Below are 25,343 nucleotides of genomic sequence, written 5' to 3'. Positions count from 1 at the left end.
CAGTCCGGGTTCAAAACATTGCTTAATACAGTATGAATGTCAATGGCATTGTCGTGAATAAAATGAGTACACAGGAACAAAAAAGGAGAAAGATCAGGTATCGAGGCATATTTTTATCGATGATGTATCTTTACGAATGGTAGGGTCCAAATACTGGCTTTTACTTTAACAGGGCTGAGTGAGGCTGATGCAGGTCCCCTTCTTTTGATTTGCTTTTCCTAAATTCTTCCAACGTATTTTCCCACTGGTGATGCGTCCGCAGTTACTATAATGCTCCATTGCTTTGCTATCACAATTTATACTCTCATATTCCAACGATTGATTCAATATGAATATAATTTTCATCTGTGATATTCTATTAATAACGCCTATAGTGAAAAAAACATAAGAGTTATCAAGACAGAAAGTAATTTGATTTTTAGCAAATATATAATATCATTAATATAGTAGAATGACTAACAAAATTATGCATGTTGCCCATTGCACATGAATTAATAAGACATACACCCTGCATGGATATATCACTATCGGAGACTCGAAGTTTATCGATGAATAATATCATAAATAAATAAAGAGAAAACTATCGAATGTGCCATGAACAATGTTTTTCCTTTTCAAATCTGCCATAATCGATTAAGTCTTTCCAAATGTGCCACAACGATAATAATTGGCGGACAACTTAAACTGGTGGACAACATTTTTGATATTTGGTAGACAACTTTAACCACTTTGGTCGACAACTTTAACTGTTTAAGACAATTTTAACCCTTTCTATCACCAACTTTAACATTTTTGATATTTGGTGGACAACTTCAACATTCATGGACAAGTTTAACCTTTTTGTTTTTATTTTGGTGGACAACAATTTATGATAATACCAAATATGACATATTTCGTAAGATTGAAATAATACGGCACATTTGAAAACTTTTAAAAAAAATACGACAGATTTGACAAAAATCCCATAAATAAAATTATCGATACTGCTAGCTTTTTTTCTCGAGTTGTGATTAGCCACCTAGTAACTCAAAAAAAAATATTGAGAGTGGCAAAAGCGAAAATAAAGATGAAAAGCGAGGATAGAAACAAAACAGCAAGTCGTATACCGTGTCCGGTCTTTTTGCTTCGTAGCCAAAAATATTATTATTCTCGTCGCCGTTGCTTTAAAAATATTACTAGTTGTCATATTTTATTTACAGCTCTGCCTCCACCTCCAACTTCCCCATTCACTTTATTTGATTTTTTTTTATTAATGTTCTTGTTGCCTAATGTGTGTGCTAGCGAGTAACTCTGTCTTCTTCTCCATCTTGATTGAGAGTAGAGTAATAGAGTCTTGACTTCTCTCTTTCAGTCTCACTCTCCTTTATAATCCGACAGTAATTTTGACCGTTGCTTTCTCCAACGTCTCTCTCTCTCTCTCTCTCTCTCTCTCCGTCTACTGTGTATCCCTCACGCTCCTCCTTCAGTTCTCTTTTGACTCATAATTAGGTTTTTTATTTCTTTGTCTTCTCTCTCTCTCTCTCTTCTTTAACTTCTTTACTGGGTTTGCTTATTTGCCTTTTTTTTTTTCTTCTTCTTTTGGCCATTTCTCAAGACCAAATCCAAAGATTTTCACACGATTTCTCATCTGTGTTTCTGTCGTTTTTTGAGTAAAATCGCAAAATCTACTCATTTCTTGAAGAGGGTTTAAGGGTTTTCAAAAAGCTTTGTCTGTATATTAAGCAAAGAATCTTCTCAGTTAATAAAACTAAGCTATGTCTTTATTTTCTTTACTTCCTTCTTCTTCTTCAGTTGTTCCGTAGCTTTGTATGAGTCTCTTGGATTGAAAAAGCTTCAATAAAGAAAATGGGATGTTCTCATTCGAAGTTAGATGATGAAGAAGCTGTTCAGATCTGTAAAGACAGGAAACGTTTCATCAAACAAGCTATAGAACATAGAACTAAGTTTGCTTCTGGTCACATTGCTTATATCCAATCTCTTAGAAAAGTCTCTGATGCTCTCCATGACTTTATCATCCAAGGAGACAACAACAACGAGTTCGTTCCTCTGAGTCAAGACTCATTCATCACTCCGGTCAAGAGAAGACCACCTAGGCGCCGCAACCGCGGTAACAGCAGCGGTGAGTTCATCTCCATTACGCCTTCTTCAATGCCTCCTAAGATGATTCAAGGTAGGCCAAGATCGAATGTTAAAGCTAGTTACTTGATGGCTAATAGAAGCAGACCTGTTCGAGTCGAACAGAGATCCCCTGAAACGTTTAGAGTTGAGACATTCTCACCACCTAGTAACCAATATGGTGAATCAGATGGTTTCTTTGGTATGAATATGAATATGAACACTTCTGCTTCGACTTCATCTTCATTTTGGAATCCATTGAGCTCTCCTGAGCAAAGGTTGAGTACTCATAACATTCCACCTCCTTCACCGCAGAATTCTCAGTGGGATTTCTTCTGGAATCCATTTTCTTCATTGGATTATTATGGATATAACAATAGTTATGATCGAGCAAGTGTTGATAATAGGAGTGGTACTGGTATGGATGATGAGATTAAAGGGTTAAGACGTGTTAGAGAGGAAGAAGGGATTCCTGATTTGGAAGAAGATGATGAGCCTAATGAACCTGAACCTGTGAGGTTTCATAATCCTAATCCGAATCCGAAAGCAACTGAAGAAAGTAGAGGTAAAATAGATAAGAGTTGTTGCAATGAGGAAGTTAAAGTTGAAGATGTTGATGAGGATGAGGACGAGGATGAAGATGATGGTGATGAGGATGATGATGATGATGATGGGGAGTTTACGGATAGCGGGTGTGAAAGTGAGAATGAGGGGGGTGAGAAATGCGTAGCTCCAACGCAGAGGAAAGTTGAGGTGTCAAGAGGAGAACAACAACCTACAGGGAATGTTGTTGGAGTAGGGAAGGTTCAAGAGATGAAGAATGTTGTTGGTGTTAGAGATGTTACAAAGTCTCCAGGTTTCACGGTGTATGTGAACCGCAGACCAACAAGCATGGCTGAGGTAATCAAAGATCTTGAAGATCAGTTCACTACCATTTGTGACGCGGCTAAAGAAGTCTCGGGGCTATTGGAAGCTAGTAAGGCTCAATACGCATCATCTTCGAATGACCATAGTGGTAAGTTCATGATACAATGTTGCAATATCTTTTTTTGGTTTATGACTTACTTACAAATGAAATTCTCTTTTGTTTCTTTGTGTTTGTAGCCAGGAAAATTCTGAATCCAGTAGCTTTGTTCCGCTCGGGTTCATCAAGATCTTCCTCTTCAAGATTCTTGATCACTTCTTCTGGTGGTTCCAGAGAGAGTGGTTCTGAAAGCAGAAGCGATGTTTCAGATGAATCTTGCATGATTTCGGGTAGCCACCAAACAACATTGGACAGACTTTTTGCGTGGGAGAAGAAACTCTACGATGAAGTTAGGGTAAGTGACAAGAGATCTAAACAAGTGGTGACAGTTGAAATCTTGATTTTATCTCTGTTGAGTGTTGATTATAAACAAATGGTCTTTCTGGTGTTGTAACAGTCCGGGGAACGTGTTCGAAGAGCATATGAGAAGAAATGTATGCAGCTGAAAAATCAGGACGTGAAAGGAGATGATCCACTTGCGGTTGATAAAACAAGGGCTACAATCAGAGATCTTGACACACAGATCAAGGTCTCAATACACTCGATTGAATCCATCTCTAAAAGGATTGAGACTCTTCGTGACCAAGAACTGTTGCCTCAGCTTCTTGAGCTGGTTCAAGGGTAAGAGGGTAACACCAACAACTTCTTCTTCCTCTTTGGTTTATCTTTAACCCTCACACTGAAAAAATGGTAATCATGATCATAACAGATTAACAAGGATGTGGAAAGTGATGGCAGAAAGTCACCAGATACAGAAACGAACACTAGACGAAGCCAAACTGTTACTTGCAGGCACACCAGGTTCAAAACGTCACAAGAAGAGACAACCTTCAATAACGCCAGAGGCTATCAACTCTCAAAGATTAGCTCAATCTGCTTTGAATCTTGAAGCTCAGCTTCGAAACTGGAGAGCCTGTTTCGAATTATGGATCACATCTCAGAGATCCTATATTAAAGCATTATCCGGATGGCTTCTAAGATGTTTCAGATGCGACCCTGACCCCGAGAAAGTTAGATTATCCTCATGTCCACATCCTATATACCGAGTCTGCATCCAATGGTCAAGGTTGCTTAACAGCTTGAACGAGAAACCGGTTTTGGACAAACTTGAGTTATTTGCCTCAGGAATGGGTTCAATCTATGCAAGGCAAGTTAGGGAAGATCCCAATTGGAGCGGTAGCGGGTCCAGGAGATATTCAGGATCAGAGAGCATGGACCTTGTGGTGGCTGAAAAGGTAGATGAAGATGTTGTGATGACTGCTGAGAAACTTGCAGAGGTTGCAGTGAAGGTTCTCTGCCATGGAATGTCTGTTGCAGTTAGTTCACTCGCTGAGTTTGCCATCAACTCGGCTGATGAACACTCGAAGCTTGGTAGCCAACCAGAAGAAGATACGTCGGAGCAGCCGCCGGATGTAAATTTCAATTCCTAATTGTCATTTAATTTATTTGGTTTTAGAGAGTTTAGAATTACTGTAGGTAGGTTTTTGGCATCATCTTTTGCTATCAGAAGATAGTTTATAGATGGATGAGATCCGTATTATTATTAGTAAGACAAATAGAGTTAGTTCAGTTGATTTTGAGAATGTTCCAAAAGTCTTCCAGTTCTGATACATTGTCTTGAACCAATTAAATTTATGTAAAAGCCAATTGAATCTCATTCAGAACAAAAACCATTATAATGTGAATAAATCTCAGATCTGTATCCTCTCGCTAACTAAGAGTTCAAGAAAAAACGCACAGAGATTACTGGTTCCTTTATGGTAGTTAGGAAGACGAGATTGCCTGAGTTACCGGGATACCACTGGGATCATTCAATAACAAGAGAAGCTTTGGTTTAGTCATCTTCATCTTCATACTCCACTTCATCGGAACTACCTCCTCCCATCACGGATAAGTATATAACGACAGCTAGAAACTGAGCAGCTAGAAAGAATCTTGCTCTTTTCTTGAATTTTTTCTCCTCTTCGGTCTTTTCCACTTTTGGTTTGCTCTTTGGCTTCGAACCTGAACAAGAGATGAAATTCATTTCCTTTACAGGCTTAGACATATCCAATATACTTGCATATATGACAGATGTGACAAAATCTGAGGAGCGCATGATATGGAAATTGTAAGGCTTGGATGCGTCTTACCCTTTCTAGTAAATGAGGAAGGGAACGACTGAAGTGGAGGTGATGGAGATGAAGAAGAGGCTTCGAGGAACTCTGCCTTAAGTTTCTCAGCATATCTGACAAGATTACTATGTTCCAGAAGTTTGCAGCGAAGCACAGATGTTTCCTGATCATGTATCATTACAAAACTACTTCATAAACTGTTTTGAAGCTAGTTTCTACCTGATTAATCAATAAGTGGAGAGTATATTGTTGGAAATTTTTAAAGCTGCTCACCGGTAATACTTGGATTATAAAAAGCATGTGCGAGAGTAAGAAAGCATCTAGACTCGATGGCCTGTGGGAAGAGAATAACAAAAACATTGTCAATCTTTTAAAGAAAGCCTAAGAGAGAGAATCATGTTCATCAATATGATTGCAATACCTGTCTTCAAAGAGAAACTTCTGCTCGCCTAACCTAGTCGACAAAGCTTCATATGCCTCACCTGCTCTTTTGTATATCTGTTCATTTAAGACTATGAACTTTAGTAGACTAGTTCGAATGATACAAACCACATGTCTCATTAAAGTAACAACAACACTTAAGTAAAGCCGACCTGTGTTTCTCTTTGCTCTGCGTTTTCTTTGGTGATTCCCAAACGGTTCTTGGCCATGCATGTCTGCTTATAAAACAGGACCTTGCTAATCACCCAAGGAAGATCGGAATAGTAGATTTTCGATGTCGATATTCCCTCGGTACCAACCCATATTTCATAGGTAAGAGCTTCTTCCAGCCAAGACGCAATAAGAGCCTTCAACGATAAATATTCCGGAAGAGACTGGAGTTGAGCGTCAAGATTGACGATCCCATCTTTCTTCAGTTTTTCAATTACTCCTCCATCCTCATTGTTATATGCAACATAAGTACCGTTCTCAAAGTACGGCAGTTCATCTACACAAAACCACAAAAAAAAAAAAAGGAAACAATTGATAACATGGTAAATACTCAATACATAAGCTCAAAACATCTTATGCACAAATCTGTATATATCAGAGAGCAAAGGTTACTCAAAATCTCAACTGCAAAACGCAAGTACATACACAAAGTTTTAGGAGATACTATCAAATTACACCATTGCACCAGTGTTAAGATACAAAACCAATATCAAACTACTAATTCCTTCTGTATACAATTCTCATACACAGGCATTGTAACAAAACACCATTACTCTCTTCGAATCAAGTACGAGAACGAGCAATTCAACCAAAGCCATAAGAAGAAATTATAAAACTCTTCGTATCCAGAAGAGTTCACCAATGTTATCTAATGTCAAATTGAACACTTCCAAAAAGTTGAAACATGAATTACTATAACCTAAAAACCCCAATTTAAAACTCTGAATCAAGAACTGTAACGTATCTTTTTTTTTTTTTGGTAAAAACAGTATTTATGGAAGAATGACCAGTCATTCTGAAACGTATCTTGTCTAGGATTCGAATCTCAATTCAAGCTTAACCGAATTAACCAATGAGGACTTCAACCACAAACACATCACGCAACCGAGACCTTATTCTAAACAATTAGATATCGCGTTGATACCTGAATCAGGGAAGGTTGAATTGAAGGCAAGTTCAAAAGGAAGCTGGGCTAATTTGAGGTATATGTAAGCGGGAAGACAATTAGGGCAAGCTGTTGGGAGATCGAAGCTAGGCTTCCTTGCGACCAAAGTATAAACCTCCGTCTCTTGATCGCCTTCCATTATCGTGATCGTGTGTGTATGAAAGAGAGAGAGAGCTCTGGTCAAGAAGAAGAAGAAGAATGATAAAAATAATATGAGAGAGGAGGAGATCCAGTCGGGTCGGGGTCTGGGTCAAGGTTTAGTCGGTCGGGTTTTTAAATTAGGGTTTTTAAATACACCACCCTATTTGGGCTTTAAAGGCCCAATAATTACCCATTAAGTATGTAGACGGGAGTAAATGGACTTAAATTTTTTTTTAAGCAAATCATTTTCTTCAGGGGTTGGTTAGCTAGTAGTATTAATGATTTTGGATTTTGCATTTTGGAAAAAATTTATGTTAGTGGTATTTATGAAAATTGTCTTTTGGTTTTTAGAGTTTACATGGTATAGATTTAAGGATTTAGTTTAGAATTTACACTTGGGGAATTAAATTCTAAACGTTTTTATTTTAAATAAATTATGCATTTCCTAAATATGCCAAAGTGTAGACGGAACTTCTTTTTGTTTCATGGAATGTTTCATCATCAATGTGAATATAATAGTAGAGAAAGGACAATACGCATGATCATACAACCGAACAAAACTAAACCCTATTATCACTTCCACTAAATAAGCTGCTTCCAAGGCAACAAAATCAACCACGAGAAATACATTTTTGACTAAGTGCTACAAACTTAAGATAAAATCATGTTATTGAATATACTATATAAACATTAGTTTAGCACAAAGTTTGAAAAGAGAAGAGAAAAACAAGAAGGGGGGTTTGTGACTTTGTGTTATGGCTCCCATAACTTTTAGGAAATCTTGCACTATAGTACCGGCCGAACCAACGTGGATCGGTCGGTTTCCATTAGCTGAGTGGGATCAAGTTGGTACAATATCTCACATTCCCACCCTCTACTTCTATGACAAGCCATATGAATCTTTCCAAGGCAATGTAGTCGAAACCCTAAAAAACTCGTTAAGCCGTGTGCTAGTCCATTTCTACCCTATGGCCGGCCGTCTACGTTGGCTCCCACGGGGGCGGTTCGAGCTCAATTGTAATGCCGAAGGAGTGGAGTTCATCGAAGCTGAATCCGAGGGAAAGCTTTCAGATTTCGAAGATTTCTCTCCGACACCGGAGTTCGAGAACCTTATGCCGCAAGTTAACTATAAAAACCCTATCGAAACGATTCCTCTCTTTTTAGCTCAGCTTACCAAATTCAAATGCGGTGGATTAAGTCTTAGTGTAAACATTTCTCATGCGATCGTCGATGGCCAAAGCGCGCTTCACTTTATTTCTGAATGGGCGAGACTCGCTCGCGGTGAACCGTTAGAAACCATTCCATTTCTCGACCGGAAAATCCTCTGGGCTGGCGAACCGCTCCCACCGTTTGCATCGCCGCCAAAGTTCGACCACAAAGAGTTTGATCAGCCGCCTTTTTTGATTGGCGAGAAGGACAATGTAGAAGAGAGAAAGAAGAAAACGATTGTGGCGATGCTAAAACTGAGCGAGTCTCAGCTTGAGAATAGTAATAAAAAGAGGAGAGAGAAGCTAAAACCAAAAGAAACGTTACTTGCTGGAGAACTTTAAGAATCGTTACTTGCTTGAAACTAGACACATGTCTTTCATTTATTGGTGTACATATTAAAAATAAATAAAAAAGAAAAATGTATAGTAAATCTTTTTTTTTTTTTTTTTCTGAGAAACAATTGATCGGTTCTCCACTAAAGATGGTCTAAGAAGTAAAGCGAACGGAAGCAAATACTCTGATTCATCGAGAGGGTTTACTAGGTACGAAACGGTCACGGGACATGTGTGGAGGTGTGCGTGTAAAGCACGTGGCCACTCTCCGGAGCAACCCACGGCTTTAGGAATCTGTATAGATACTCGAAGTCGGATGCAGCCACCTCTTCCACGCGGCTACTTCGGCAATGCTACTCTTGACGTGGTCGCAGCAAGCACCTCAGGTACGTGTTTTATTCTTTTATTATTATATTTTTTTTTTCTTAATCTTCTTTTTTGCCTTTTCTCTTGGGTTTGAAGGTAAAGGTAGGTTAGTATTAATTCTACAATGCAACGTCTGTTTCGACAATGTTGTGATGCTTATAGGTGAACTGATATCGAATGAATTGGGTTTCGCGGCGAGTTTAATCAGTAAAGCCATAAAGAATGTGACAAACGAATACGTGATGATTGGGATAGAGTATCTCAAGAACCAAGAAGATCTCAAGAAGTTTCAAGACCTACATGCCTTGGGAAGCACGGAGGGTCCATTCTACGGGAACCCTAATCTTGGATTGGTGAGCTGGTTAACTTTGCCAATGTGCGGCCTTGATTTCGGATGGGGTAAGGAATTCTACACGGGACCAGGCACGCATGATTTCGACGGCGACTCACTGATCTTGCCGGATCACGACGAAGACGGCTCGGTGATACTCGCTACCTGTCTACAAGTTACTCACATGGAGGCCTTCAAGAAACACTTCTATGAAGATATCTAGGCTTATATATGTTGTTATATACATGACGTATACAAATATTTATGCATTTTCATTTGAATTATAATTCTGTTGCTGTGGTTTTTGAACTGTATTAATAAATTCACACATATAAATTACATACAGTATTATTGTTTGGCCTATAAGAAGATTGCTACTGAATTTAGAGATCGTGCTTCTCCATTAAAACATTTGGTAATAATATTGTAATGAATTTGACTTAGAATGGGTTATTATTTGGTAATGATCATTTGTTTCTTTTTTAATATATGATGAATTTATGTGTGTATGTATACTAATAATAAGTATACACATTGTCCAAATAATGTTATATAGTAAGCAGAAAAATGCTGTAAGGAGACGTAATGAGTCCGGAAAACGCAGATTGTGCCACCACCTTATTGGCTGCTTCTGTGCTGTGGACATTGTCCCAGTACACGTAGCGTTCTCGAGACGGACAAACCGGTTTATTTGCGGCACAAAGTTCTTGCCCCAATTCTACCGTACAACAACTCTTGTCTGTTACCGTAAACCCTACAAAATTATATATGATTAAATTATATAAACAGAATCGGAAACATCATATTGTTTCTTGCAAGAAACAAACACCATTAAAATCGTACTTATTCACGATATTATATATATTTTGTGTGGACACGTGTGTGGTTAATGGAATAGATTTTATGATTAGTAATAATAGTACGTGATGATGACACAAAATTTACTATTTTTGAAATATTTTCATAATCTATGTTTTTAGTTTTGTTCAAACTGTTTCCTATTAGGTAAAAAAAATAGCGAGTTATATATATTGTGTACATACCTAAAGCGAAATACGCAATTGAATTTTGGCCGCTGAAGATATCAACGAAGGTGAACTTAGCATTAGCAAAGTTTCTGTTGAATTCATAGACAAGTGCTTTGAGTTTCTCATTGAAAGGTTCAACCGCTTTGTTCACTTCAGCAGCACAACCATTACCGCCACCATGGGAAGCAATCATACGCGGCGTGCACCCGAGCTTACTCACCCCAAACACCGCCACCTTCCTTGCTCCTAGGACGTACAATGACTACACAAAATTGTATCGTTATATCTAAGATATATGATTAGGAATATACATTAGAGATATAGATCCAATCTACTCCCTCATTTCTACGTTTTTTTAAATATTTATATTATTATTTTTGCAGCAGTTTTGTCAAAGTAGTGTTAAAGTTTAAATGTATTTATCTATATTATTATTTTTGCAGTAGTTTTGTCAAAGTAGTCTTAAAGTTTAAAAGTATTTACAACCAATACCATTATCATTAAAACATTTAAAAAAAAAAGAAGATAAAATCGAAATATACAAAAATAAGGTATGTGAATTAAATATCATCATATCAATCAAGTAAAATGTTCCTAAATTATCTCCACCTCCGACCATAATTTTCTGCAAAACTAAACAAAATTTTTGCCATTCCAATATAAGAAAATCTATATTCGCCCCAATCAATCATATTCAATTACTTCAAAATTTTTAGTTTTTGTCTAAAATTTTAATGTTATTATCTATATAGCTAATTAATTTTTATAAAAGGTTTAAAATATATTATTTAATAAACTTTAATAAATTTAAATTATTATAGGACGGGTTATGATCGGTATTCTTATAAATTTAAAATGTCAATAATCCATCGCTATGACAATCAGCTTTATATACTAAAAAATAAATTTCTATAGATATAATTTATATAGAAAATATAGGCATGCGGTGTACCGTTAAAAGACGTTCCTCAAAATTAAGTCTATAGGGATTACATATTTTAGCAAGGTACGTCTGCGGTTAGCGGGTTGTCCCGAAAACTACAAATATATGATTAAAATAAATAGATTATATATAAGTAATATTTTTACATAGTTATGTATATATAATACGTGAAATATGTGATAATGTGAGAAAATTTAATGTATACCAATTAAGATTTACAAAATATCAATATTATAAGTTATTTTTTTTCTTTGCCACTAATTTTTTAAAAATAATTAATATAAAATTTAGGTCGAGGACATGCTTAAGCATAACTTTAAAGACCGCGGTCTTAGCGGGTTGACCCGCTGGGGTCCAAGAAAAAAGAAATGTGAACCAACCTGTTTGACACCTCTATATAAATGATTATTATAAACAAACAGGTACAACTTAATAATATAAAAGGATATTAATACTATAAATTAATTTAGAACAAAAATAAATTATTTTGCTGTATACCACCGATTAAATCATAGAATTAACAATCAAAATACAACTATACAATCTTAAACATTAAATAAAACGTATAAAATTAATTAACAATTACAACTTGAAATTTAATGATTTTAGTAAAATATATAATCCCGCGGTATACCGCGGGGTAAAATCTAGTTATATTGAAAATTAGAGATTTTTTTTGTTTTTATTTTACATAATATAGCAATTATTCAATTTCCACATTTTTCCTACAAAAATATAATAAATACTTCTGTCTTTGATTTGATTATCAATTTTCAAGGGAATCGCTATTAGCTAGATATATGTCATAGAAATGACCCATCACCCATGGCATATAAGTTGTGATAATATATTAGAAAATGCAATCCAACTTGCGATAAGATCATCATTCTACAATTATAAAATTAATTTCAGTTTTCTTATAAGTAAGATAATGCTTTAAAACTATTCTTGAACAAAACATAGAATCACTAGATATTCAAATTTTGTAGTGATATAAAATATATACCTAATGTGAAATTTCTACAAAACAATCAAAATTGAAGGCATATATATATATATATAGTACCTTCAAATAAGAGCGATAACTTTGAATGAGAGAATCAGCATATTGGTCGAAATTGAAATTGGCGTTGGTGGTGTACGGAGCTGGCATGAAATAGTTGTTGAGATAATCATTGCTTCCAATATTAATTGCGTATAGACACTTCTTCAGCTTCTCTTGTGGAACATTCGCCGTCACAATCATCCTCTCGTGATTCGCTATTTGTTTTTGGAAACTGATTCTTTCACCCTATATCATAATCCATAACATTAAAGTACGTATTTTTTTTTATTATCAATATTAACTGGATATTTTTAGAAAATGTTCTATATTAAATCCTTAAAATATTATGTCTTCTTAAATGTAAACATAATGAAAAACGATTACCTTTTTTTTCATCTTTTTTCATCTCTATTAATGAAAATGAATGAAAAAAAAAAATCTCTATAATCTAATCTCTTTGGCCGTGAAGTTGCTCAAGTTCTTACCAAATGTTGGCTAGTATCTTCACGAATTCCGCCACCACCAGAAGCGTAGTTTATTCCGGTGTGAGCTTGTTCTGTCGATGCTTTGGTGAATGGTGGAATGTCATAACTGATTCTCACTAGTTCAGCTGAAAGGAAAAAAGAATCATTGAAACTCATTTATAGTGGAAAATAAATAGAAGTACTATATGGTTAAAAAAATAAAATAAGTGTATACACTAATTCATTTGATCATTTGCTAAAACCAAATAATACCTACACTTAAAACTTCAAGCCAGGTCGTTATGCCACTTTCCAATAAACAGAACTAATTAGTAATTTATATTATCGGCGAAAGAGATAAACCAAATTTGAAGCTTACCGATAAAGTCTGGAATGTTACGACCATTGCTGAACCGGCCGGTAGGACCTCTAACGAAATCAATGCCGTAAGGTAAATAGTTGACTTTGGCCAAGGTGTTCAAGTCATTGTTGTTACCATTGTCAAAGACGGAGTCTCCGAAAACGAAATAGCAAGGCACTTCTTGTCCACGAACTGCCTCGGCCATTACAAACGCCGTGGCAAAAGCCCACATCAATGGTTTGAACATTCCCTCGGCCATTTATGCAAATAAACCAGAAAAATAAAATGTAATGACAACTTTGATGTAAGGAGAAAAGTCTATATATAAGCATACATAGAGCGAGACACATACGCAAGACAATAGATAATGAGTAAATCAGTGATGTTTAATATTTGTTTTTTTTTTCTTTTTTTGAAAGATCTTCAATAATATTCAACTTGACGTGAATCAATTTTTTATTTTGGAAAAAAAACTTTCGAAAGTCAACTTGTAATGAGAAAATTATAAGTTATTTCAAGAGGGAAAACCTCGTGGTGTTTTAGAAAAAGTATTTAGTAATTTTTTTTTTGGAATTTGAGTGGGATAGAGAAACCTTTGTTTTAAAAAAAAATATCTTATTTAGTTGAATAAAACGACCATATCTTCATAACTTGAAAAAAAAAGATTAGTTTGCAAAGTCCACACACTGGACATGTTTGGCGTTAATTATTGTGATGACCTCTACAATGAGCTGTAGTTTGCTAAATTATTTAAACTTCACACACGTCGTGAATCCCATCAAACTAGGGATTTGGTTACATATATATGCAAAATTAAAAACAATCACTATGACATGATAATGTAATTTCTATAGAGAGTATGGAAAAATACATCTTTAATTTATATATAACACCTGAAGCGTTATAAGCTTAACGGATATATTCAGCATACAAGCTTAGTCTGACATCAAAGTTTTTGTATAAAGATTGAAAAGAAAAAAACTAGCTAGAAACTCTTTAGCATAATACAAAAATTATGATGAACACTAAAAGTTGAAATAAAGACTATTATAGCGAGATAAAGAAATAAGTCGAATTTTTGTAGTGTAAATAGAAAAAAGAAGATGCAATTTTTCCGTTTTAGTCTTGCTTTCATTCCCTAAATATATGCTTCGACTCGTAAAAACTAACGTTTATTACTTTTATTTAGCATAATTAAGAGGGTTTCGTGCAGTATTCATTTTGTTTTTTTTTCTGAGTTTGGAAAACTAAGCCATCTAACGTTGTTATTTTAGCTTAGAAAATTCAGTGACGTACATAAATTTGCATATAATTTTTTTTTTTTGGTTAACAGATATCATCTCATATAGTAACGTTCACCTGTTGAAACAAAGTCTTCTGAAATCTTGTTAAATAAAATAATTGAATTGACGAACAAAAGTTAATCATCATACATATTAACTTTATAAAAAGAATGTAATTTTAATATTAAAAAAATGTTTTCTCTATATATTTTGCAGTGTTGCACCTATCACATTGCTAGCATAGAAAGGCTGTACGGAAACGCAATGAGTCCAGCGTACGCGGCCTTTGCTACCACCATATTGGATGCTTCTGTGCTGTGGACATTGTCCCAGGACACATACTGTCTTCGAACCGGACAAACTGGTTCATTGGTCGCACAAAGTTCTTCTCCTGGTTTTACGGTACAACAACTCTTTTCTGAAACCGTAAATCCTACAAATATATATGATTAAATTATAGGAAAATAATCCAAAGATAGCATGCATTTATGTTACTTCATAAATGAAAATAAATTGATTAATTGATAATTTGTTTAAAATTTGTGAGAAAACCAAACTCCATCTTTATGAATTTATAGTATATAAAAAGGGACAATTTTATTTTTAGTAAATAGTTTTCTGGATAATAGTCATGATAATATTTTACAAAACTTATAATAGTTTTTTTCCTAGATTAAGAAATGTAGGAAAAAAATAAATAGTTTTCTGGATAATAGTCATGATAATATTTTACAAAACCTATAATAGTTTTTTTCCTAGATTAAGAAATGTAGGAAAAAAAACTATGTAGTACGAGTATAATCAAATATATATAGTTTACATACCTAAGGCGAGATATGCAAGAGGATGTTGGCCGGTGAAGACATCAACGAAGGTGAACTTAGCATCAGCAAAGTTTCTATTGAATTCAAAAACGAGAGCTTTGAGGTTCGTGTTGAAAGGTACAACCGCTTTGTTCACTTCAGCAGCACAGCCATAACCGCCACCATGGGAGGCAATCATACGAGGTGTGCACCCGAGCTTACTCACCCCAAACACAGCCACCTTCCTTGCTCCTAGAACGTACAATGACTATACACAAAATATATCTTTAAATTATCTACCTAACAAAATATACACACACATATATATATATATATATATAGCTATTGATATTTTATTTTCCTTATACAATATATTAATTTTTTAATACCACTATTATACTATTAAAATTTCCCGTCTGTATTTTATTATTTGTTGTGGAAAGAATCATACTATTTGGTATGTAATATAAGTAATGATATAATTTTAGAAAATGCAATCTAAATTCCGATATAGATATTCTTCTATAATATGATACTTTATGATAATCACTAAGTCTTTTTTTGAAAAAGAGCATTGGTTGACCAAAAAAAGATATACACAAATACAACATTTTCTTCCCTAAAACCTTAGGCGGCATAGTCGTACCTTCAAATAAGAACGATAGCTTCGAATGAGAGAATCAGCATATTGATCGAAACTGTACTTGCGATTGCTCATATACGGAGGTGGCATGAAATAGTTGTTGAGATAATCATTGCTTCCAATATTAATTGTGTATAGACACTTCTGCAGCTTCTCTTGTGGAACATTCGCCGTCATAATCATCTTCCGGTGGTTCTTTATTTGGTTTTAAAGACTGATACTTTCACCCTATATCGTGAAAAAGAATATATCATATAAAAAATCCATGAAAAGATTAGTTTAAATCTTTTCTAAGGAAGCAATATATACCTGACCAAGTTTAATGTTGTCTACTAAGTCTCACCAAATGTTGGCTAGTTTCTTCGCGAATTCCACCGCCACCCGAAGCGTAGTTTATTCCGGTGTGAGCTTGTTCCGGCGATGCTCCCGTGAACGGTGGAATGTAATCACTGAATCTCATTATTTCAGCTGAATTAGAAAGAAAAATATGTTAGACAGGAACATTCACAAATTTTGAAAAACTTATTCCGCAATACATAATAGTTATGAAAAACGAGTGGAGACAAACTTTAACTATCTATAGTAAACAAAACAAAGAAATTCCTATATTCTTTTTTTTTGTTTTTTTTTTCACAAAATAATACTTACAATTCAAAACTTGGAACTAGGAAAAAAAAAAAAAAACGTTGTGCTACTATTTTCTTATAACACTTTTTTTTTTTTTTTTGTAGTTTATATCAACAATTTTATTCAGAACAATATTGGCAAAGAGAAGGGACTAACCGATAATGTCAGGAATATTACGACCATTGCTGAACCTACCGGTAGGACCTCTAGCAAAATCTACACCGTAAGGTGAATAGTTGACTTTGGCCGAGGTATTCAAGGCATTGTTGTTACCATTGTCGAAGACAGAGTCTCCGAAAACGAAATAGCAAGGTACCCGTTGTCCACGAGCCATCTCGGCCAGTGCAAATGTCATGGCCACAAAGACACACAACAATGCCTTGAGCCTTCCCTCGGCCATTTTCGGAAATTAATTACCAGAAATCTGAAAATGCTGACGTTGAATTGAAAAAAGAAGAATCTACGTATAAACATAAATAGAGAGAAACGGACAACAACTTTGTCCAAAAAAAAAAAAAAAAACAAAAACTGGCAGATGTAAATTCTATTTCAAGGCTAGAGACGACAGATCAGATAACGAGTAAATCAAGGGACATTATTATTTTGATTTTCAGAGAGATCTTTATGTATCATCTTGTACGTACGTAAGTTGTTTTTTTTGTTAGGCAAATTCCTCAGTAGTCAACTTGTACGTGAGTTGTAATAAAGAATAGAAAAAATTTGATTACATATCTTAATTTTAGTAGGAAATCTGAAATCTATACTAAATTTTTTAAGTTCTTAAAATATACCTTATATATAGCATAAAATGACTATTTTGTTCTTAATAAAAAATTAATTACAATATGAAAAATAAATACAATATAAATAAATTAATTCATTAGAAAAATTATTTCTAAAAACATTGTCTAAAGTCTAAACTAGAGATTCGAATTTTTTAAATTTTTTAAAGAAAATGATAAATTAATTTTTTATATATAATACTAATCAATAAATAAAAGATTAATATTTAGATAAAATAAATAAAATATGCCCTTAAGTAATAATTAAAATATCTGGTATTATTTGGTAATTTAATTTCAAAAATTTATTATATAAATATATAATTAAACCAATTAAAATTATTATTTTTAGATTTATGTTTAATAAAATTTCAGATAATAATAGTTTTAAATATATATATATATATATAAATATAAATATATATATATATATATATAATTCACTAATAGTTCTTTAATTTTTTCAATCAATAATGTTTTATGAAAAATAAATATATATTTCGATATATTAAATATGTTACTGAAAATTTGAGTATAAGTTAAATAATTTTAATTTATTTTAAAAATTATTAAGTTTCATAAAATAATTAAATATTATGAGCTTTTAGAAAATAAATTAACAGTTCAAAAAAATCGACTATATAACAAATTAATTAATAAAAAAAAAGTTGGCATTTTTAATATAAGTCAACAAAAATAAAACATAAATCAGCAGGAATAAAATATAAGTTACAGTTCAAAAAGTCAACGTAAAATGAAATAAGTCTACTCATACCAAACAAATCGACGAACAAATTTTCTAAGTCAACAAACAAAACAAATAAGTCAACATCATTGAAAGTCTACTATGTAAAAAAACAATCAAACGAAAAAAAGTTGAGAATATTAAAATAAATCGATGGAAAAATAAATAAGTCGACAAAAATTAAACTTAAATCAACCATTTAAAATATTGACCTTATTAATAAATCAATGTAAAATGTAATAAGTCAACATTGAATAAACAAATCAACAGAAAATAGATAAATCGATGAACAAAAAAATAAGTCAACATTTTTTAAAAAATTGACTACGTCACTAGCCATAACATAAGTCAACTGTTTTAATATAAGTCGATGACCATGATAATTAAGTCAACAAAAGTAAAAAACAAAACTAGGCCTGGGGTTATAAACCAAACCGAAATAACCAAACCGAACTGATATTTTGGGTGTTTGGTTATGGCGGCTAAACCGATCGATACAAATTTTTTTTTTCAAAAAACCGAAATATTTTGGGTTACTTCTGTTTTGTTTTCGGTTAACCGATTTTTTTTTTTTAAAATTTTTTTATTTTATTGTTTAGGAAAAATCTAAGAAAGCCGACATATACTTCAAAAATAACCGAACCACCCAAAAAAACCAAAACCTACCAAACCAAAATATTTGAAATAAAACAAAAAAACTGAATAATCCGAAATTATCTCTAAATAACCAAAAAATTTGATTTTTTTTGTTTATAAACAAATTTTGGTTAATTTCGGTTTTTAAATTTTAAAACAAAAATAACCGAGAAACCGAAATAACCGGTTCAGTTGAGTAAGATTTTCAAAACTCAAAAAAACAGAAAAACCGAAATAACCGAACTGAATTCACCGTCAAAACCGAAGTCCAAGGGCTAAACAAAAAGATTGTTTAAAAACTCGACATTACAAATAAATTAACATTGATTAAATAAGTCTAAAACATTGATATAAATACATATATATATATATATATATATATATATATATATATATATATATTCAAAATTGTATAATCTTGAATTATTTATTTTTAAATTCAACAAAAATATTTTAATTCTTTTTCTTTATTCAAAATTTTAAGATAAAAATTTAATTTATGTAATCATTATTTAAAATAGAATAAATATTTTTTGTTATAATGTATATTAATTTATTCCGAATTTAAATTTTTTTAAAAGTAATATATTTATAAATTTGAATTACTTTAAAATTTAAATTTAGTTTAAAAAAAAATTAATTGTTAAATTTTTTTTAATAAAAAGGGTATACGTGTCTTTTTTTATTTCAAAATGTATAATTTTCAAGTAACTATAATATTGAGTGTAATTTTCAAATTTCTTAAAAAGTTAAGTATATTCTTAAAAATGTCCCTAAAGACTATGACAAAACATCTTAACATAAAAACAAAAAACACGTGGTGTTTGTGAAAATAGCTGTATAAACTAATAAAAAGTAGGATACATATATTTAGCTTCGTGAAGAACTTTGTGGTCTCTTATTTTTGAGAATTTGTTAAAAATACGTTTTTTGGGATACCCCTTTTCAAAACTACCATATTTTTTGAACATTTTCATTTTTACTCTCTTTTACATAATTTCAAGAGTTATTTAACGGTAATGCCATGAACAGTAAAAAAATTTAAGTAAAATGCCACAATGCTAACTTCTTTTCCGCAGTGCCACAAGAAGAATTTAAAATGATCATAATAACCTTTCATCATAAAGCATTTTCAATTGCACGTGTCTCATTCTATTCTTTTATTTTCTGCCTAGTTTTTATCCTCTTTTTTTTTTTTCATTTTTTTCTTTCTAATTCCTCAGGCTTCGTCTTCTTCTTTTCCATTTCACACTTTTCATTTTCTTCAACACTTAGAAGTTTAAGAAAACAAAAATGATGTTACTTTCTCAAATCTGTTCTTCAACATCTCACTTTCTATGGTGTTTATAGTCAGATCCATGGATTCCTCTTTGTTCATGGAGGTTGAAGTTTTTCGATCTGGTTTTATGACTCGCCAATCTGGTATGTCAGATATGTTCTCGTTTGATTTGTTTTATTATGTGTTATAGCTGCTTTTGAGGTGGTTTAGAAGAGTTTTTGTTTTGGTTTTATGATTAGATCTAAATTCTTTTATACACCCTCTCGTCGAGAATCTAGTTGAGAAAAAACACGGTTGAATCATGTTAATGGCGAAGTCACAAAAAACATGCCCAAATCTCAAATCTGAGTCGGAGTTTTTTTTCTAATGGACCAAATTTTAATTGTATGGACAACTTTAAGTATCAATGGACAACTTTAATCATCAGTGGACACTTTTAATCTTCCGTAGACAACTTTTTTTCATGGACAATTTTTAATTCCCAATAGACAATAATTTTGACTTATTTTCTCATCTTTTACTCATATTTGCTTGTAAAGAATTTCCATAGACAACTTTAATACTCAGTGGACAAGAATTGATATGAAATCCACTATTATTATCTCTAATCTTGTCCACGACCAAGCCAATCGTTAGTCTACTGATTCTCATACTCTGTTTTTTTATGGACAAGTATGTCTCGAATTTAAACTTGTCCACCACTTAAGCATTTAATGTCATACTGCATTTAATATTTTCTTCCTTTCTTTTTAATTATATAATATTATTATTGTTCAGGGTTAGTTTTGTAATCATACAGATACTATAAAAGATGAATTATGACATTTTTAAAAAGTAAAACAAAATGTGGCATTGCTGAAAAGTTTTTTTGAGAATGTGGTTTTTTTTGGGAAAAATCCCTAATTTCAATATGTTAAATTAATTTTTAGAATTTTTTTTTTAGGTTTGAGTTTTCATTTTACATTTAGGATATAGTTTTGAGGGGTTAGAGTTTAGTATTTGGAGTTCAATGTTTAGAATTTAGTGATTCTATTCATAGAAATGAGGTATTATTGAAAATGACTAATATTAAAGGGTATTTTTGAAAATTGGGTAACACGGTAACATCTTAACAAAAAAAGAAAAAAAATGTTATTTTGCAAAGTCGACGCATTGAAAGCAATATATATGTGTGTATGATTAACCAGCGTGTATCAGAACCAAGCACAAAGCTAGGCTTGCTAATGGTTAATAATAGGTGAAAGCAAAATGGTCACCTTAAAGAAAGGGTGTAGTTATAAGTTATGGAGGGCTGTCACTTTATATATATATATATATATATATATATATATATATATATATATATATATTACTATATTAGTTTTCGGTTATTTATAATAGAGAAAGTGAATTTTAGGTACTTAAATATAAAATTCATATTACTGTAGACGACCAAAAGAAATCAAATTTGTCAAAATTCATATTTGATTGTCCGAATGTGTCTTGCACTTAAATATATGTATATTAGTAGCTTTTGAGAGAGAGGCCGCAAACCCATAAATATAGTTTATGAATCATATCATCATGTGAGTTGTGCATGATGTCGTGGATGTATTCACATGCGAAGCTAGCCTATTAAAGCTTCCCTAAGGTAGGAGATAGTAATCTGAACATGTAAACACAACAGAGGAAAGTGTTGTTGCGGTACTGACTGTTTTGGTCTTTCTGCACTACAAGAAAACACGTCATTTACGACTCTTATAATAGTCGTTAAGTAGTCGAAAATAAGGGATTCACTATTACTTAGCGACCATTTATTTTTTTCTTTTTTGACAACAAAATATTAGCTCATATAAACCAATTAGATGGAAAATTGTTTAAATACAAAACATGATACGGAGTTGTACGCGCCTTACGCGCCAAAACATCCACACATACATTGAAATTTCTAGAAATAAAAGATAAAAAGAAGTGGTAAACTCCTCCCTGTCAATCTAGATATTGTCGAGGTATGTCGAGAAAGCCGGCCTGTCCTGAGCAGAAAACATAATCTTCACCAAGTCTGAACAATCAGTATAGAAAGCCACGTCATGGTAGTCATGTCCAATCGTGCAACACATAGCCCAGATGAATGCTTCTACTTCAGCATATAAGGGGGAGAAACTTCGCCGCAAATTGGTAGTTCCAATAGTTGACGAATCCTGAGACAACGTACAAAACCATCCTGCACCTGCAAACGTGTTACCGACCTTCCAAGATCCATCAACGAAGCACCGATAACCCGAGTAAATGGTATAAATTGGAACGGCCGCCACCCTCAGCCGAGGGTTAGAGTCGACGGGGACAAGGGGGAGATCCTCACCCTGACTCTCTTCCTATGCTTGCTGCCAAGATAACGCCTCACCCGCTGCTACCCGAATTAGCTCCTCGGGTTGCTCATCCTTATTTTTGAAAACCCGTGCATTCCTTGCTTTCCAGATGTACCACAAAACCCAGGAAAATATTGACGCTTGAGAACCTGGATTTTTGTGGTCCGTTTGAAAAGAAAGTGGCCCCACCAGAACATTGGATAAAGCCCACACTTGCCGAGCCGGTGGACAAACAAAAACGGCATGATTTATCGTTTCGTCATCGGCTCCACACCGTGTGTAACACCCCCAAACCGTTCTATGACCAAACCCGCCCAGAACGACCATGGATGCTACTATAGGAATATTCACCAATGATCCGGATGAGGTTCTAAAACTCATTTAGAACTTTAGCCAGTTCATCGATGATATTCTCACCACTTTAGACATTACTTAGGCTTGCCAACCCTTGTGATGCCCAAGTGTTGAGCCGACCCGGACTAGGTCATTATCAGCCAATACTCGTACACGAATATAAAACCGATTTCTTCATGAATTAAAAATATTTCACAAGTTTAACATAAAGATTTAAAGAGTTTATGGTCAGGCCTAATGCCAAAAAGATTATACATATTTTTCTTTGACGAATAAAACATACTTTTACTTTACACAAGGCACAAAAAGTATTTCTGGGCTCCTGTCGTCCAATACGCCCTCTAGCTTCTCACTACTGGTTACCTGTAGGACAAAATTCTATCATAAGTAATCTAAGATTACTTAGTGAGTCTTTGGGGTCCCTGCAGAAGATTAGATTCCCATCCCAATCCCAAATCACAAGGAATCAATCAATACACACAACAATCAATCAGAGAAAGCATGAGGAAGGTACTGATCCTACTATTGCAGATTGCTTGCATTTGGTTCTCCTCACATGCAATAGATCAAACAAACGGATCTCCATCAACGTTTGTGATCTACCATGGAATTCTCCTCACATGCAACAGATTAAACAAACGGATCTCCATCAACGTTTGTGATCTACCATGGAATTCTCCTCACATGCAATAGATCAAACAAACGGATCTCTATCAACGTTTGTGATCTACCATGGAATTCACCAACTAAAATGGAAAACCACAAGAAAACTAACAAGAAATCAAGAAGAATGCAACTATATGCACATGCAGGTCGACTCTAGTTTGGCCTACCAACACCAAAGTAGATCGAAGATATACTCCCTGAACTCACAGTTTTTTTGCAGATCTTCAGCTACTCCAACTCAGTCTCTTCCTCGCTTCAACAACTCTTCTTGCAGACTAAGCACATAAACGATCCAAGCTTCACACTTGCGAAAATTTCTCTCTGCTTCTCTCTACTCTCACTCGAACAACCTTTGGGCGAAACTCTCTTTTTTTCTTCCCCAAGTGAAAAAATGAGTGACTTATATAGAGAGTGTGAGCGACTTCTTCATGACACACGCAGGGGGTATGTGTCGCCACCACATTCACTCTTCTCACACTTGTCCAAAGTGTGGAGATGAGGTGTCTCTCCCTCCTTCTTCCATGTCACAAAGTCGAGTGAAAATAAGAAATATTCCCCTCCACTTCTCCCAAATTTGATTAAACAATCTCTTAGTGGAATCCTCCACTATTGATTAATTAATTAATCATCCACTAACTCCACTAAAGCCACTAACTCCACTTTGATTTAAATATTATTTAGCAGGTTCCTTCCCGTTTCCCGTAACCCTCCTTGGTTACGGTACTGTCCGCTGGTACGTCCGTTGGTTTGACAACCTGATCGGCCTGTTGCTCGATTTACTTTTCCTCGAATATCTCTCGGCAATTCTTTTCTGCTTTGATCTCTCTTCCTTTTTGAGCCTTTCCCTGTTCAATTCCTTAGGAAAGTTTTATTCTGTAGTGAGGGCCACTACACCGTGCGCAACCCAAATCACACACGAAACCCATCTGTCGCAAATTCGATGAAAAGAAAATGCACCCAGACAAAACTTGCCACATAAAATGCTGTATTTTAGGTGGGCATTTAACCTGCCAAACACTGGCCAAGAGAGGAGTAATCTCTGCACCACAACCAAGAACCTGAAATGTATGTGGTGCTGCTCGTCGTGCCGTATGATAACTGGACTTAAATCCGTCGTAAAAAAACATCGCAACATAGTCTCTTATTTGCGACTTAGTTCCGACTAGAAAGTATAGTCGTATATAAGTGACTAGAAAGTTTAATCGTATATAAAGTGACTAGTAGTGGGAGTTGCACATTTCTGACTAAAATGCAACGAAGTTTACTGAAGGACTATTTTTTGACCATATTTGAAGTTCTATAGTGGGAAAGTTTTGGGATTAATTACAAGAGTCTGAGTTTAGAGTTTTTATTTTTCATTTGGTTTGGTCAGAAACTGGTCACATGTTTGATATTGGTTAATTTCCAATTTAAAACACTATTAGTTAAAATGAAATTGATAATTAAAAATACTAATCATACCAAAAGATAATCCTTATCATACCATAATATCATCCTAATCATACCAAAAGCTCATCCTAATCATACCAAATCATCATCCTAAGAGAGTTTAGAACATAAAAGATCATCATCCTAAAAGAGGGGAAATACAAATAAGGTTCATACGGTGGAAGAAGTGTTAGATAAAGGAGAATTGGCAGCTGAGGTGTTGGCTGGTGTGGTGACTAATCCGGTCGCTGGTGTGGTGCCTACTCTCGTGGCTTGTGTGGTGGTTGTAGGGATGGCAGGTGTGGTTCATGGTTAGTAGGAGCATAAGCCATAAAAATCGGCCAACTCAGGACCAATGCCTCTTTAGGAAAATACTTGCGGTTGAACTCCTCGATGAAGTCAGCCCAAGACATCTCCCTCTGCACTCTCCTAGCAGCCATTGATCTCCACCACAATTGAGCATCACCACTCAGGTTGTGGACCCCTATGTCCACCCAAAACTCCTCGTACTCCACGCATCTACAATAGTAGGATCAATACCTCCCAAAAACCGCTCGGTACCAATGTAGTTCATCTCCCTCAGCATACTGATATATTGAGAATGAACTCCTACACCCGCAGCCACTGGCTGCACCTCTACCGCCACTGGCGGTACTACCTAAGCCTGAGACGGTACCAC

General features: G+C 34.1%; 4 protein-coding genes and 1 pseudogene across 5 annotated transcripts; 2 read left to right on the top strand and 3 right to left on the bottom strand.

Annotated features, from left to right (window-relative positions):
• Positions 1-1,174: 1,174 nt before the first annotated feature.
• Positions 1,175-4,809, top strand: LOC104701085 (nitrate regulatory gene2 protein-like). Its single transcript, XM_010416716.3, has 4 exons — positions 1,175-3,130; positions 3,220-3,434; positions 3,537-3,760; positions 3,849-4,809. The coding sequence occupies exons 1-4, from the start codon at positions 1,846-1,848 to the stop codon at positions 4,567-4,569; spliced, it is 2,445 nt and encodes an 814-aa protein (XP_010415018.1). The 5' UTR covers positions 1,175-1,845; the 3' UTR covers positions 4,570-4,809.
• LOC104701077 (mitochondrial outer membrane import complex protein METAXIN) lies at positions 4,771-7,113 on the bottom strand. The gene is made up of 6 exons (XM_010416709.3): positions 6,830-7,113; positions 5,847-6,181; positions 5,675-5,751; positions 5,527-5,587; positions 5,272-5,416; positions 4,771-5,143 (listed from the first exon to the last, which is right to left on the bottom strand). The coding sequence occupies exons 1-6, from the start codon at positions 6,987-6,989 to the stop codon at positions 4,974-4,976; spliced, it is 948 nt and encodes a 315-aa protein (XP_010415011.1). The 5' UTR covers positions 6,990-7,113; the 3' UTR covers positions 4,771-4,973.
• Positions 7,114-7,667: 554 nt separating this feature from the next.
• Positions 7,668-9,592, top strand: LOC104701057 (spermidine hydroxycinnamoyl transferase-like). Its single transcript, XM_019229162.2, has 3 exons — positions 7,668-8,479; positions 8,682-8,918; positions 9,061-9,592. The coding sequence occupies exons 1-3, from the start codon at positions 7,747-7,749 to the stop codon at positions 9,450-9,452; spliced, it is 1,362 nt and encodes a 453-aa protein (XP_019084707.2). The 5' UTR covers positions 7,668-7,746; the 3' UTR covers positions 9,453-9,592.
• A 71-nt stretch (positions 9,593-9,663) lies between these two features.
• LOC104701066 (GDSL esterase/lipase At2g19060-like) lies at positions 9,664-13,468 on the bottom strand. The gene is made up of 5 exons (XM_087461648.1): positions 13,089-13,468; positions 12,731-12,855; positions 12,267-12,491; positions 10,273-10,519; positions 9,664-9,983 (listed from the first exon to the last, which is right to left on the bottom strand). Exons 1-5 carry the CDS (start codon positions 13,327-13,329, stop codon positions 9,778-9,780), a joined length of 1,044 nt encoding a protein of 347 aa, XP_087317774.1. The 5' UTR covers positions 13,330-13,468; the 3' UTR covers positions 9,664-9,777.
• A 987-nt stretch (positions 13,469-14,455) lies between these two features.
• On the bottom strand, positions 14,456-16,898 carry LOC104710582 (GDSL esterase/lipase At2g19050-like; annotated as a pseudogene). The gene is made up of 5 exons (XR_015596294.1): positions 16,583-16,898; positions 16,143-16,267; positions 15,803-16,027; positions 15,178-15,424; positions 14,456-14,786 (listed from the first exon to the last, which is right to left on the bottom strand). The product of XR_015596294.1 is annotated as a GDSL esterase/lipase At2g19050-like (transcript).
• Positions 16,899-25,343: the final 8,445 nt, after the last annotated feature.

The sequence above is a fragment of the Camelina sativa genome, chromosome 1 (genome assembly GCF_030686135.1).
Source record: "Camelina sativa cultivar CO46 ecotype springtype chromosome 1, ASM3068613v1".
Classification (NCBI taxonomy): Eukaryota; Viridiplantae; Streptophyta; class Magnoliopsida; order Brassicales; family Brassicaceae; genus Camelina; species Camelina sativa.
The sequence above is the reverse complement of the archived record's forward strand: the minus strand, read 5'-3'. Positions and strand labels throughout refer to the sequence as shown.

What these genes read in the sequence shown, in the direction of transcription:
- LOC104701085 (XM_010416716.3), top strand. Translation starts at nt 1,846, where the DNA reads ATGGGATGTTCTCATTCGAAGTTAGATGATGAAGAAGCTGTTCAGATC. An exon ending in ATCTTCGAATGACCATAGTG is followed by an intron (nt 3,131 to 3,219) that starts GTAAGTTCATGA and finishes TTGTGTTTGTAG; the next exon opens with CCAGGAAAATTCTGAATCCA. An exon ending in CTTCTTGAGCTGGTTCAAGG is followed by an intron (nt 3,761 to 3,848) that starts GTAAGAGGGTAA and finishes TGATCATAACAG; the next exon opens with ATTAACAAGGATGTGGAAAG.
- LOC104701077 (XM_010416709.3), bottom strand. Translation starts at nt 6,989, where the DNA reads ATGGAAGGCGATCAAGAGACGGAGGTTTATACTTTGGTCGCAAGGAAG. An exon ending in CAGAGCAAAGAGAAACACAG is followed by an intron (nt 5,752 to 5,846) that starts GTCGGCTTTACT and finishes TTAAATGAACAG; the next exon opens with ATATACAAAAGAGCAGGTGA. An exon ending in TTATAATCCAAGTATTACCG is followed by an intron (nt 5,417 to 5,526) that starts GTGAGCAGCTTT and finishes ATACATGATCAG; the next exon opens with GAAACATCTGTGCTTCGCTG.
- LOC104701057 (XM_019229162.2), top strand. Translation starts at nt 7,747, where the DNA reads ATGGCTCCCATAACTTTTAGGAAATCTTGCACTATAGTACCGGCCGAA. An exon ending in CGAGTCTCAGCTTGAGAATA is followed by an intron (nt 8,480 to 8,681) that starts GTAATAAAAAGA and finishes TCTCCACTAAAG; the next exon opens with ATGGTCTAAGAAGTAAAGCG. An exon ending in GGTCGCAGCAAGCACCTCAG is followed by an intron (nt 8,919 to 9,060) that starts GTACGTGTTTTA and finishes TGATGCTTATAG; the next exon opens with GTGAACTGATATCGAATGAA.
- LOC104701066 (XM_087461648.1), bottom strand. Translation starts at nt 13,329, where the DNA reads ATGGCCGAGGGAATGTTCAAACCATTGATGTGGGCTTTTGCCACGGCG. An exon ending in TAACATTCCAGACTTTATCG is followed by an intron (nt 12,856 to 13,088) that starts GTAAGCTTCAAA and finishes TTTTCCTTTCAG; the next exon opens with CTGAACTAGTGAGAATCAGT. An exon ending in GTTATCGCTCTTATTTGAAG is followed by an intron (nt 10,520 to 12,266) that starts GTACTATATATA and finishes AATTTTGTGTAG; the next exon opens with TCATTGTACGTCCTAGGAGC.